This window comes from Pseudonaja textilis, chromosome 3 (genome assembly GCF_049901715.1).
Source record: "Pseudonaja textilis isolate UNSWEBS1 chromosome 3, rPseTex1.2, whole genome shotgun sequence".
NCBI lineage: Eukaryota > Metazoa > Chordata > Lepidosauria > Squamata > Elapidae > Pseudonaja > Pseudonaja textilis.
This window is the reverse complement of record NC_141992.1, coordinates 155,900,013-155,913,755: the sequence shown is the minus strand read 5'-3', so window position 1 is coordinate 155,913,755 and position 13,743 is coordinate 155,900,013. Positions and strand designations below refer to the sequence as shown.

The following is a 13,743-nucleotide window of genomic DNA, read 5'->3' as shown; positions in this document are numbered from 1 at the left end:
TGGGACCATGATCCTGTGCAGAAGGGAATCCACCCCGTTGGCTAACTGGAAGCTGTTAATTTCAACTTATGCTTCTTGGTACCATGAGTTCCATCCAGCATCCAACCCAACGCTTTCAGAACTAGGATGCAGCCCTTGTGGTTCATTGGGCTTTAACAACCTGGAGGCATTTGTTGGAGGGGACTCAAGTCCCTTTTGAGGTGTGGGCTTGAAGCACTACAGTCGCCACAGAAATTGTCCCCTAAACAGGTACGTTGGGCATTGTATTTCTATCGTTTTAATTTTATATTGCAATATATACCTGCGGGGAAAAACTTTATGGCAGATGCAATTTCAAGACTACCTCAATATAACAGTAGGAAGAATGAGGTGGTACAACCTCTCCTTCCAGTACAAGGTTCCATATACTCCTTGAGGTCCCAACTGACAACGGATTTGTGTGAAGCGATACGGCATGATAAACGGTTGATCCTACGTTGTGTGAAATCCAAGATGGCATGGCATGGAAGGGCACAAAGCTATATATACCGAAAATACTACGGACCAGAGTCTTAAAACAATGTCATGACACTAAGCCAGCTGAACACTATGGGTTTTTAAAAATGTTACAAACTTGTTAGAATAAGTTTACCAATAATAATTTGTCCACTTCCTGAGATTTCACTCCCCCCCCCACTCTATTAACATATTCTTGCCTATTTTTAGATAAGCTAACTTCAGTTTTCTTGTAAGGTAGGCAGCTCAACTTATGACCACAATTGAGCCCCAAATTTATGTTGCCCAGTGATATTTGGTGAGTGAGCTTTGACCCATTTTACAGCCTTTCTTGCCACAGTGGTTAAGTGAGACATTGCAATTGTTAAGTTAGTAACATAGTTGATAAGTGAGTCTGGTTTATCCATTGTCTTTGCTTGTCAGGTTGCAAAAGATGATCACATGATCCCAAGACACTACAACTGTCATAAATGAGTCAGTTGCCAAGAGCCTGAGTTTTGATCACATGACCATGGGAATGCTGCAATGGTTATAAGTGTGAAAAATGGTCATAAGTCACTTTTTTTCAAAAATGTTATAACTTTGAATGGTCACTAAATGAATTGCCATAAGTCGAGGATTATCTGTATAGTTTATCTTTTATCATTAATAAGGAAGTCTTAAGGAGACTCTACTTTATTTCATGGGGAACTCCAGAAATTACTCCTACTTGGCGACAGGAGAAGGAGAGCAATTTTTCCACCTGCCTAGTTATTGGCATTTACTACATGGAACAGGCTCAATATATCATTCTTTCTGCAGCAAGTTTTACAAATTATTTCCTTTAAGATAGACAGATAAAGAGGTAAAATAGTCCTAACAATGAAAATAAAGAGAAAATAGATTTCTGCTGCAGTTCCTTGCCTTCTAAAGTCTCTCACCTTGGCTGCTCGGAGCAACTGTTCTTTTTCTTCTTCATCTTTCCTCCGTTTTTCAACCTGATCCAACTGTTCAAGAAACTGAAGCTGAGACCGCGTGTCATTAGATAAAATGTACTTGTCATCCCCCTTGAAGAAAAAAAAAGCAAATGCATAATTCGTTACATTCACCACAAAATTCTGATCTCAACAACAAGGCTCTTTTTAATTACAAACCAACACAGAATATAGTAATTTGTTAACCATAGAAAACAAGAACCTTTTAGAGATAAACACCTACATATTTGACAAGTCACTTAATATAATTAACATGTTTCTTTTCTGGAAGCATTTAAAGTACAAATGCCCTTTACTCATAATGAATTCAACTTTTTATTCACTTGCATATCCCTTTGTGTCACTCAAATATAACTTGTCTTTCATTTGCAAGTAGAGCCATTCCTGGGAAAATCCCTGGCAGAAACTTCAAAAACATCTCTGTAGTCTCATTGTTCTAACTGCTCATTGGATTTTTAAATAAAGGCAGCTGCAGTTAATACCAAAAAAAATTGTTTTCTAATGAAGTTTACATTAATTGGGGGGGGGGGGGGTTGGTTCTCTGAAAAAGCATTCATGTGATAGTATGCTTCCTGATACTAAAAATTCCCAAACACATGATTTCTACTGTCCAACTTCAAAATAAGTCAAATGTAAAAATGCAGAGGTGAATTCTTTAGGAAAAAGTTATGGAACTCATTAATTATGAGTGTGTCATAATCTATTTAAATATATAAAATATAGGGAGCCTTTCACTTATGAGTACAATTGGTTCAGAATTTCAGTTGCTAAGCAAAGCAGTTAAGTAAGTCATGTCTAATATTCCAACCTTCTTTTTTGCCATGGTTCTGAACTGAATTACTGAAGTTGTTAAGTAAATAATGCTCAACATTAAGTGAATCCAGTTTATCACATTAACTTTGCTTGTCTGAAGCCAGTTAGGAAAAATGCCAATGTTGATCATATGACCACAGAATGCTGCAAACATCATAAATACATGCCAGTTGCCAGGTGCACAAATTTTGACCACATGATCGTGGGGATGCTACAATGGTAATAAGAGCGAGGACTGGTTTTCCAGTGCCATTGTAACTTAGAATGGTTGCTAAATGAATGGCTATATGTGGCTATCTGTACCTTTCTCTGTTAAAGGGAAAGGACAGAGTAGATTTTGTTAGAGATTTTAATCTATTGCAAATGAGATTTAAAATTAGGCTATTTGTTTAAATTTATTGGTGCCCAACTCCTATGAATTCTGAAGGTTGCAGGTGGCTTATCTTTATTAACTTAATCAAAAATTCCCAAATAACTGTATGGAATAATACTGAAACGAAAATGGATGCTTTACTTAATCAAAGGGGGGAAATCTGTTAACATATTTAAACTTCCATGTGACTATGCTCAATTGGTATATTGCCAGATCTTATCCAAGCAAAACATGCCATCCTTAGGGATTACAATGGTTCATGCACTTTTCTCCCCCTACAAATAAAAACAAAAGAATCAGGATTCTACAGAGAGCTTTTGCTCCTTCCCATCAATGAATACAGTTTGTTTTATCAAAATTTTACAGTGTGTATATGATCCAGGTCCTGTGAGCATAAATTCTTAAGGATAAATTAAGATGAATCATTCCAGGGTACCAATTATTTTAAAAGGACAAACTGAAACTTGGCAATCATTATTTTTACCTTGTAGGTCCTTATACGATGTTGAGCAATTAAAGTTAGTTTTTCTAGAAGTCCTCTTAATCTCTCCTGTGTAGCATGGGAGATCAAGTTCAGAACATCCGAATTAACTTCCATAATGTCATGCCTTTTACCTGTTGAGGCAGAGAAAATCCATTACGTATTTTAGTACTAGCTGATAATTGAAATAATTAGCACAGCAGGCATTCTGTTCCCCCTGGAAGTCATACCCATTATGAATAAAGGTTTGGGAGATTGTGATTTTCCTGGTAAAGTCACAACTTCAAAGATCTTAGACATTACATTAATAAAACCTAGCCTACAGCTTCAGAAAATAGACATTGTTTCCCTTAGCCTCTAGAATCACTCTCCTTGCAAGGTCATTTATAGGATAAAGTTAATAGGAATGCAGAAATCAGGCCTTCTGGTTTGGAAAAGGAGAGAAGCTGAAACTGTAGAAGTTCGTGCCATATTCTGTTAATTTCAGTAATTAAAAATACAGAAATAGTTTTTGTCCTGTTTGACATTGTACTTATTAAATCCTGATGTGTTAATATTTAGAGGTGTCTTTTGCATCCTATTGCAGGCATATATGTACTATTTGTGCCCCAAGCAAAATAACCTATAGCACCTTGACCCTCCTTTCTTAGGGAATAACTTGCAGGACAGCTCACTCAGTTAAGATCCAAAACCATTCTCTTTCTGTTTCTATCATAACTGCAACTTGTCCAAAGTTTGCTTTTTCTGCACTGCCACTGTCCTCATTCCCTTGACTAATGTTCCCTGGAGCAACAGGAATGCTGTTTTTTTCAAGTGAAACTGCCTGAACAATGTTCTAAGAGGAAGCATCACCTCTGTCGTGCCCTTAAGTTGCACATATATTAATTCAGGGCTCTTTGTCTGGTTGACAACTGACCTCCATCAGTGCAGGCTTAGGAAAGTACTATGAGTACCTGGGCAATTCAACGCTTCGGAAGCAAACAACTTCAAAAAACACACACCCAAAGGCATTTTCTTGCATCTCTTCCTCAGAGGTGTCATAACTGAAAACACCAACTGTAGTGATGTAGAAAAGGCATCTTATTTTATGCCTAGTGTAAAATGTGCTCTCAAAATAGATGCATACAAGCTCCTGGCTTCTAAGGCAAGAGAAGAAGAAATACCACTATGGAAAATTAAACAGTCACTTTGTCTTGTATATTGTTATCAACAAATACATGCCAGATTTAGAGATAAATTTTGGCACTGCAAAAAAAGGTTCACTCTAGTAACTCAGATGCTGAGATCCAGTAAGCAAAGGACTTGGATTTGTTTAAAACATGAATAGCTTAATTTGCACACTTGAGACTAGGTGTTCTACATCTTAATCCTAAATCTTTTAGAGCAACTCACTCAAATAGAGCACCTCACTTTTCTCAGAATGAAAATATAGATATACAAGGCTTACTCTCCAAGAAAATATAGGATGCAATGGCTGCAGCTATCTAGGCCAAGAAGTATATTGTTTCTATATGTCTATAGTATATTGTATTACTGTTATTGCTGTTATTATTGGAAACTGATTACCTTGAGCTACACGTATACATTGAAGTTCTTGAAGACTCACTAGAGTTAGCTTTTAAGGAAAGGAAGGAGCAAGCCAATCTATTTCTTATTCTAGATATTTTGTCTGCTCAGCAGAGGTGGTATTCAGCCAGTTCCGACAGGTTCTAGAGAACCGGTAGTGGAAATTTTGAGTAGTTCAGAGAACCGGTAAATACCTCGAGTTGGCCCCACCACCATCTATTTGCTACCTCCTGAGTTCCAGCTGATTGGAGTCCCAGCTGATTGGCTGGGTTTTCTTTTGTTGCCCTCCATAGGAGAACAGAGTTGGAAAGCAGGTTAGTGGGGTGGGGAGGGAATGGGGATTTTACAGTATCCTTCCCCTGGAGTGGGGTGGGAATGGAGATTTTGCAGTATCCTTCCCCTGCCACGTCCACCAAGCCACGTCACACACCACTACGCCCACCAAGCCACGCCTACAGAACCGGTAGTAAAGAAATTTGAATGCCACCACTGCTGCTCAGTAGAAAAGGCACAACTGTTGCGAGCCTATGCTCATTCAAGGTCCTCAGAAGCAATATTATTTTAAAAAATCAGCACACAATAACTACTTCCAAATGAAAAGAAACTGTGATCAGGTCATTGATATGCCCATGAAAGCAAATCAGGCAAATCAAATCAGACTCATTCCTTTGATTTGGAAAATCAGTTCAAATTGGATTTCAAAACCCATTTCTGTATATGCACAAAAGCGTCTAAATACTACGGAGATCTTGTGGCTCACTTTAGGTTTTTTTGCCTGCTGACGTTTCACCACCCAACTAGTTAACAATGAGTGGGATTTTTCCCTATTTATAGACATTAACGTGCTCTGCCAGTATTGGTGGGGTGCACTTTTCTCCTTGGTAATTCCTTAAGATAGCGTTTTCTGCTTGTTTGTTTGTCTGGTGCTAATCCCTACATATATACGTAGATATTGGCATAGATGTTGGCTATTGGATAGGATTGCTTCTGTTTTCTATTTACTTCTTAACTTTTTTATTGTCCATTCAGATTAGTTCTTCCCTTGTGAATTTTATTCCTTTGAAGATGCTGTTGATTCATTGTTATGTTCTCTTTGTTCCTTTATTTTGGCAAAGGTGTCTTATACATCAGATCTGTATTTTGGTTGTATGGGTGGGAGTGCTATACTTTCTAGACACTGCATTACTGTTTCTGATATGAGTCCTGAGATCTATGGATGTCCCTTTGATTTGTTGATATATTTGTCCATCAAACTAAAAATGGATAGTGAGGCAGAGGTTGATGAGGTCTAGGATTCTGGATGTTTCCACTCTACTGTATTTGGTTAAGTTGAGTATATTATCTGATACTGCTGCCATAGATTCTTTTGCTAATTCTGGGTCTATGGTGCTAAGAGTGCTGGGATGTCAAATAAAATCATAATTACTTCTTCTATTTTTAGACCTTAGTCTTGCTGGAGGCACTTAAATTCTCTTCTATTGGGGCATGTAAATAATCCAAACAGATTCAGATCCTGTTTTACAATTTCAATTTGACACTTTGGTTTCCTTCTTTAAACAAACAGTTTGAAGAGTTATTCTCCCAACTTCTCACCTTTTTTTAAGATCCTCTTTTGCAATTCCTCTGAAGAGAGGAGGAGTTTCTCTGGACAAGAGCACAAAACAGTACCGATTGCTTCAGAATTTGTTGCTAATATGCACTCATGCTCTTCATTCAAGTTAACCCCAGCCATAGAAGCCACATCATTAATGTCATCTTCTTCCCTAAAAGCAAGCATATATTTTGGATTGTGTAATGCAAGGAAATAAAACTGTTCCATTAAATAAATGTGATATTTATCTTTAGAAAACAATTGAATTACTTCACTTATGTGGCAAACAGTACTAAAATTTAGCATAAAAATGCTAATGGCTTTGTATTGTTTCATTTACATTAAGAAACCAATTTAGGCAGTCAGAGTGTGAAACATTAAGAAATGAACTGTGATCAGGCCTTCAAAGACAAGTGAGACAGCCTAAAAACACATGAAATGTGAAGATCAGTATTTACTCCCATAATTCTTAAAATCTTAACTTCTGAACAAGCCAATCTAATTCACACCATGCTCATCCATAACAGGTAAGTATACAAGTCATTCTAAGTCACGTTCCATTTATAGAACTGGGCCAACATACATTTCTATAGCATAAAAGTCAGCATTTAACATCCAGTTTTATCCAGAATATCTAATGGAAATCCACAAATAAATAGTAACACGCAAAACAGCCCTTATATTCTTGTTGAACATAAGCCAGAAGAAAGAAATTACAGAAGGGGAGGAAGATACAAGTTTTTGCATCGAACATCTAAATCAGGGGTGTCAAACTCAAGGCCCGCTTAGGTCTGGCCAGCAGGACCACCCTGGAATCAGTGAAGGACCGGCTTGCGGTGCCTCTGCCAGAGAAAATGGAACTTGGAAGGGCCGCATGTGGCCCTCCCAAGCTCTGTTTTCGCTGGCAGAGGGTTACAGGAGGCAGTCACAGCCAAAAACAGAGCTTGGGAGCCTGTTTTTGCTGGCGGAATGCTCAGGCCACCACAGGTGCCCCCGACACAAGTGACGAGCTGGCCACGCCCACCCCGGCCACGCCCACCCTGACCTCCTGAGGTCAAACACAATGCTGATGCAGCCTGCAATGAAATCGAGTTTGACACCCCAGTTCTAAATGAAATGAAGAATACTGAAAAGAATATTCTAACATGGGGAGTTGGAAAGAGTTAACAAATCTGCTCAAGAAGATTTATTTTCACTGCTGCTAAACATTTGACAAGTTATCAAAGAATGATATTCTTTTTGGTTCTTAGAAACAGTATTGGTATTATACGATTACAAGATAAACAGTAGAATTTTGTCTTGTTCAGATTTCTATGCATTAAACAATAAGAATTAGGTTAATGAAGTCTGGCTTCAATAATTTTAGTGAATTCTGCTCTGAATCATATTTCAAAATAATCCCAAAGTTTCATATTTTTTGACTAACCCAGGGAAAAATCAAAAACACTGTATTCAATGATTTTTCAAGCAACAGGATCAAATCTGGAAGCAAATGATGCTTGTCAAATTTCTGGTGTACAATTGGAAAAAGCTTTTTGTAACTCTATAGATTTGGAACATTGTTTTAAAATACCTATTATAATTTTTGCAAAGTGTTAAAATGAAAATGGCACATATCAAAAAGAAATCTTGGTTAAATGATTTGAAATATTTAAGACAGGTGTAGGAATTAAACTTAAAATGAGCAAAACTAAGATTGATATTCCATTAATCCTCTACTTTACTGTCACTAATTACTAAGCTATTTTGCCTACATCTCGCTAAACAGAGAGAAAATCTCATACATTAAGTAGTAATTAAAGGAAAAGAGCTGTAGCGAAGTCATATCCTGACCAGAATACACATTTAATTGTTGGAACTCATCATCATCTTCTCTGGTATTTCCTTACGTGGAATGGTTGGAAGAAAAATATAAAAATACTTAACAAAAGTTAGACAAGGATTGTACACACTCCACTGCTTCACTGGACACCCATTCTCTTTGGATACTTTATACTGAATTACTTCAAAGAGGACCATTTCAGTTTGACCACTCCTTTCATCAAAGAACAGGACACTTCAATCCTTTCATATTAAAAGCATGGGTGGTCCTAATAAAAGTCTACCAAAGGATAGCATTAAAAGTTTGGGGATTTTAATGAGGCATATTTCACCACTGAAAAACATGAGTGTATGTTTTCATCATCTACAATTTTGCAAGCTGTTATTTTTGGGGCCAAATACTTAGGATTACACAAATGGGAAACAAATGTCCACCTTCCAAGGCAAAATTTCTTAAATCTTTTGTTTTCAGGAAACTTTGTCCACCACACTTTTAAAAATAATAAAAGAGTTTGTATGATATTAACTGTATTAAAAATGAATACTGACACATTTGTAGAATATTTATTAAATCAGGTAAAAATAACATTAAACCATTAGATATGAACATAAGTAAATTTCTCATGGAAATTTATTTATTTTTAACAAATAAAAATAATGAGAATGACATTGTTTTAAATTTTTGCAAATATGTTCAAAATTTGGCAAATAATTTTGATTTTGCAATCACTAAGGGAGTCTTGAGGGACACCCAGAGATCCTCAGATCACACTTTAAGAAATATTCAAAGGTATTTGTGAACCATTTATCCAGAGTGATATTAAATTATTCCACCTATTACAGAAGCCTACTCTCTCTACTTATGCTACTGATAACATATCTGTCTTCTGTTTTTGCTATATTCAGTTATTCGAAATTACTGAAAACCCTTTCTGGGTCTCATTTAATAAATTTGCAAGTGGCAAAACTTCCAGGAACTGATCAAGCAAGTCTTTACCACCCTCTGCTGTTCAAATAGTGACATGCACTTTTAATATTTAATTACTCCCTTGTTCTAAATATAGGGACAGGCTTAATGAACCAGGCAAGAGAGTTATAATGTGAATCTTGATGGAATAATTTAGATTTAATCTAGGACCAGGCAATAGTACTATCAGATTTTAAATAGATACCTATCTCATTCAAAATAGTCAATAATTTTCATTTTTTCTTCTTGGAAGGAACTGACAGATGGATTAAGCCTCTTGATACTAAGAAACAGTCACAAAAATAAGGCATGTGCCTTTGTTCTCCACTGTGAACATGACATTGCTCATGCAAGAAGCTATTTCAGACTATATCAAAAGAAGAGTTTATAAAAAGAAAATTATCCTTACATATTTGGACTTCTGATACTTTCCTACACAATGAGAATGGAGATTGAGGAAACCAACTTCAGTTTGTTTGTTGGTTGGTTTGTAGAAACTATGAGGACATGCAAACACTGTCACAAAATTGGTCTGCCCCTCCCCTCAAGGGAGATCCCTTTTTCTGTGCTTATGTAATATCTCAATGGCCCCAAACCTTTCAGGCACCAGGGACTGGTTCTGTGGAGAGTGTTTTTTCCATAGACCGGAAAGGGCGTGGTTTCGCATGTCTGTATTCCGCGGATGGGGCTTCGTTTGTTTGTGTGGCTCGGTTTCTGGCATGCCACTATCTGGTTCCAATACATCCACAGTTTCAGGAAAATACAAGTAGTCCTCACTTACCAACTGCCTCGCTTAGCAAGTATTTGCAGTTACAACAGCATAAAAAAAAACAGCTTTGTAACCAGTCCTTACATTTATGACCATCACAGTATCCCTCAGTCCACGATCACCATTCAGGTTTTTCACAATTGACACACATTTATAACTACTGTAAGTGACCCACAGTCATGACACTGCCACTTATGGGCTTCTCAAACAGCTCGCAACAAGCAGAGTTAATGAAGAATGAAGAAGTAAAACCACAAGTTATGGTCATGTGTTATCTCACTTAATGACTATGTAAGTTACTTTACAATCAAATAGGAAGTAATGTCTGTTGTGTGATTTTTTTTGCTTAGTGGCCTGTCCAGTTGTAGTCACTAAGGGACGTCTACTTTTACCCTTTTAAGCTAAGGAGCTGGTAATAGGGTATGATGACATGTTCTTCATCGCTGTCTCGTTAAGTCAAACATGTACTTTCCTAAAACTGCAGTTATTGCACAAATCCAGAAGACAAAGGTCTCTAAGGTAGAGAGCAACAGGATGCTCATGTCCTTGCCAAATCATTGCTTATATTTGGGATCCAAACAGATTCACTCATGACTTTCCTTTCAGCAGACAATTAGAGCTTCTCTGCAATCTATTAATAAAGATGTATGCTTTAATTAAATCTCTTTTCTTCTTCCACTTTTTTAAACAAATTTTATTCAGTTTTTCACATAGAAAACTAAAAGCTCTTTTTAGTGGACAACATATTTCCGGGTCATCACTTTTACATACAAATATGACAATAGTTATACATTCATATATGCATACTTAATTCTATTATTACCTTTTCCATTCCTAACTTTCAGAAAGGAGAGAAACAAGCAAATTAATCCTAGTCTCTTACATTAATCTCAATCCAAACATCCTTTCATTTCATTTCAATTATTTCAAATATATTCCTTTGATATTTATTTTAAAAACAAAAAATAACAATATATGCTTGCCTAATAAAAAAAAAGTTACCAATGTCTCTCCTTCCTTTTAATAGTCTGTATTAGCTTATTAATTTAAATAGTTCTTTAATCTGTCATATTTTCTTCCCATCACACATTCTTTCTATAAATTCTACATTAATACAAGTTTTAACACAAAAGAAAAAAGCATAGGTTTCCACCGTTTTATTGCTTTGAGTGTGACACCTCAGTGGTTAAAATATACCTTTATTCCCTCGTCTTAATTCCCAATAAACCTTTATTTTTAAGTAGTTACAATAATAATCATGATATCTTTTCATTTGGGTTCCACAATATACTTTCCCCCCTTAATTTTATTTCTAATTTCAAAAAGATAAAAGGGAAAGATTGACTATTTAATTCCTGGTCACTGATATTGACTTCATTTTTAAACATCTTCACATTCATTTCAATTATTACAATTTCTTCAATAAACCTTAACTTTCCTTTTAAAGATAAAAATAGAAATATATATTTATCTAATGAGAGTTATCAGTATCTATCCCTCCATTAATAATCTATATTACCCTCTTTTCTAAGTATTTTTTAACTGCAAATATATTCTTGTTACCCCTTGCACCCTGCAGAATCCCCCTTTTAATTCATCAACCATTATCTCTGAAAAAAACATTTCTTTTCGTCATTTTAATATTTTAATATTTCTTTATTTCCTGCACCTGTTTCTTACTGCCTCTCCTCCCCCTCTTTTTCCCATATCTTTTCTCATTCCGGTTTATATCCCTCTCTTTCTTGATATCTTCCTTTCCCCTTTTCTGCTGTGCCTTTCTACCTCTCCTGATTTCACATGTATTCCCCTTTTTGATTGTCTTCTTAAATCTCAACTTTTTAGCCTTCCTTCTTTCCCCAATTATTTGTAGTGTTCTTTGTGTTAATTGTCTATTTAAGATGGCTTCTCCTCAAATCAACTCCTCCTCCTCTGAAGTTCTTTCTTTTTGTTCTTCAATCCCCATTTCCATTTCTTTTAACACAGAGCAAAGTGATTCGCCTCTTTCCTGTAGTAATTCTCTCATATTTTTAAGTTCCATTCTTAATTCCCGAAGAGATATCATTATTACACACACTTTTATTTTATAATCATTGAAGTCCACAAAAAACATTTTTACTTTCCTTCTTTCTTCTTCAAGTTTTCTAAAATTCTCAATTGTTCCAACCCAGGGTCTATACCAAAAATATCAATCAATCCCACAGGCAGTCTTTCCTTGCTTCTTTCTTTATTCTGGTTCCGCTTTCACTTTCTAAAATTCTTACTTTGTCTCAATATTTCTTGAACATTATATCGACATAAGTTCATACAGAAACAGGATTATTTCCCTTTTGTTTGAGTTTAAGTTATTTGTCAGAAGATGGCACTCTCCGTTATACAAAGTCTTCACCTTTTCCCCCTATTTTATTATTTAGGGTTTTTCAAACCTCAATATTCCAGCACAATCCAGTCTCCAATTTGTAAATTTTATTATCATTATTTTTTGACAATCTTAAGTCCAGCTTTATTTTATGCCTTTTTATTGCCAAAATATTTTAGTCCAATTTAATTAAGTCTTTAGTTCTGGCTTTTTCCTTTCCGGTTCGAAGCCTCGCTTAGCTGTCAAAATTATTTTCTTATTTTTTTCCTGTGCCTTTGTATTTCCACCGTTCACTTTTCTTTTCTTAAAAGTTCGATGTTATCTTAATTCCAGGGTACTTTTGTTTAGTTGTTTCGCCCAATTGTCCCAGCGCCCAATTGTCCCAGCTCAGATGTTTTCCACCTCTTTCTTCACTCCTGCACAAATCTTAGTCCAGCTGGGTTCTCCTCTTCAGGGTGGCCATTTTGGACCACCTCTTCGGTTGTCTTCGGGGGAAAAAGACCAAGCCCAGGAGGGGAGATGCGGCTCCCCTCAACCTGGCTTGCGGCTTCCCCTTACTCCACTGCCCCTCCAAGGCAGCTTCAGCCCCTAATCACAATGATCGGGGCTCTCCAACGAAAGAACGAATAGCCATGGACAGTCGCGATCTACAGTCTGTCAGCGAGGAGGACTCAACCCAGAAGCCTCTTTTTTTCTTCCATTTAACTGTGCCACTTCTCAGAGGCTGTCTGGACAAGTCCCTGCAGTTTCCTTGGCAAGGTTTTTCAGAAGTAGTTGAACTATTGCCTTCTTCCTCGGGCTGAGAGAAAGTGACTGGCTCAAGGTCACCCAGCTGGCTTTCTGCTTAAGGAAGTCTAGAACTCACAGTCTCCTGGTTTCTATGTTGATGCCTTAATCACTATATCAAATTGTCTCTCAAAAATCCCATGTATCACTCAGTAAATGTTTTGTTCTGCTCTCTACCAGAAAGGTAAGCCTGCAGATAATCTGACACTGGCCAGCTGCACAAACATATGTAGTATTTATTGAAAGACTTCATCATACATTGCTCTGCTTCCCCAAATTTCTAATCAATTTTTAGTTGATTATATACTATATGTTTTGAATATATTACCATATTCAAAACTAATATGCAATTAATTTGCCTCAAACTTTAATGGCTTAAAACCTTTCAAGCAATTATACTACACAGAAAATATTCCCAGATTTTATCATTCAAATTCAAATAAAAATATTAATAATTGTGAGTTCTCAGGCTTTATAAACTGGTTTCTTTAACACCCAAGGACACCCGCATGGGTATTTTTCATTTGATTTAATATATTTTCAACAGTAAGCAATCAGTTTTGTTTATTGCATCAACATATGTAACATAAACTTATCAGTAAACCAAGCGAAAGCTTGGGCTTTATGCTCCTGGAATCCAATGGAGCTTCAAAGTTTATCTAAAACAGCTGTAGGACAAAATCTTTGAGTCCCCTGCCCCCTCCCGCTCTAAATCTTTGAAGCAAGGAAGTGAGGACAGTTATCAGAAATC

The 13,743-nt window shown here is 36.4% G+C and overlaps 1 protein-coding gene across 1 annotated transcript in view; it reads right to left on the bottom strand.

The window, feature by feature from the left end:
• The window catches only part of TAF4B (TATA-box binding protein associated factor 4b), a 56,909-nt gene that overhangs the window by 22,755 nt on the left and 20,411 nt on the right, over positions 1–13,743 (bottom strand). The window contains exons 10-12 of the mRNA XM_087931187.1: positions 6,296–6,465; positions 3,140–3,270; positions 1,416–1,541 (exon numbers count right to left, since the gene is read on the bottom strand). Of these exons, the coding sequence (XP_087787313.1) occupies positions 1,416–1,541; positions 3,140–3,270; positions 6,296–6,465 (427 nt within the window). The remainder of the gene's footprint in view (positions 1–1,415; positions 1,542–3,139; positions 3,271–6,295; positions 6,466–13,743) is intronic.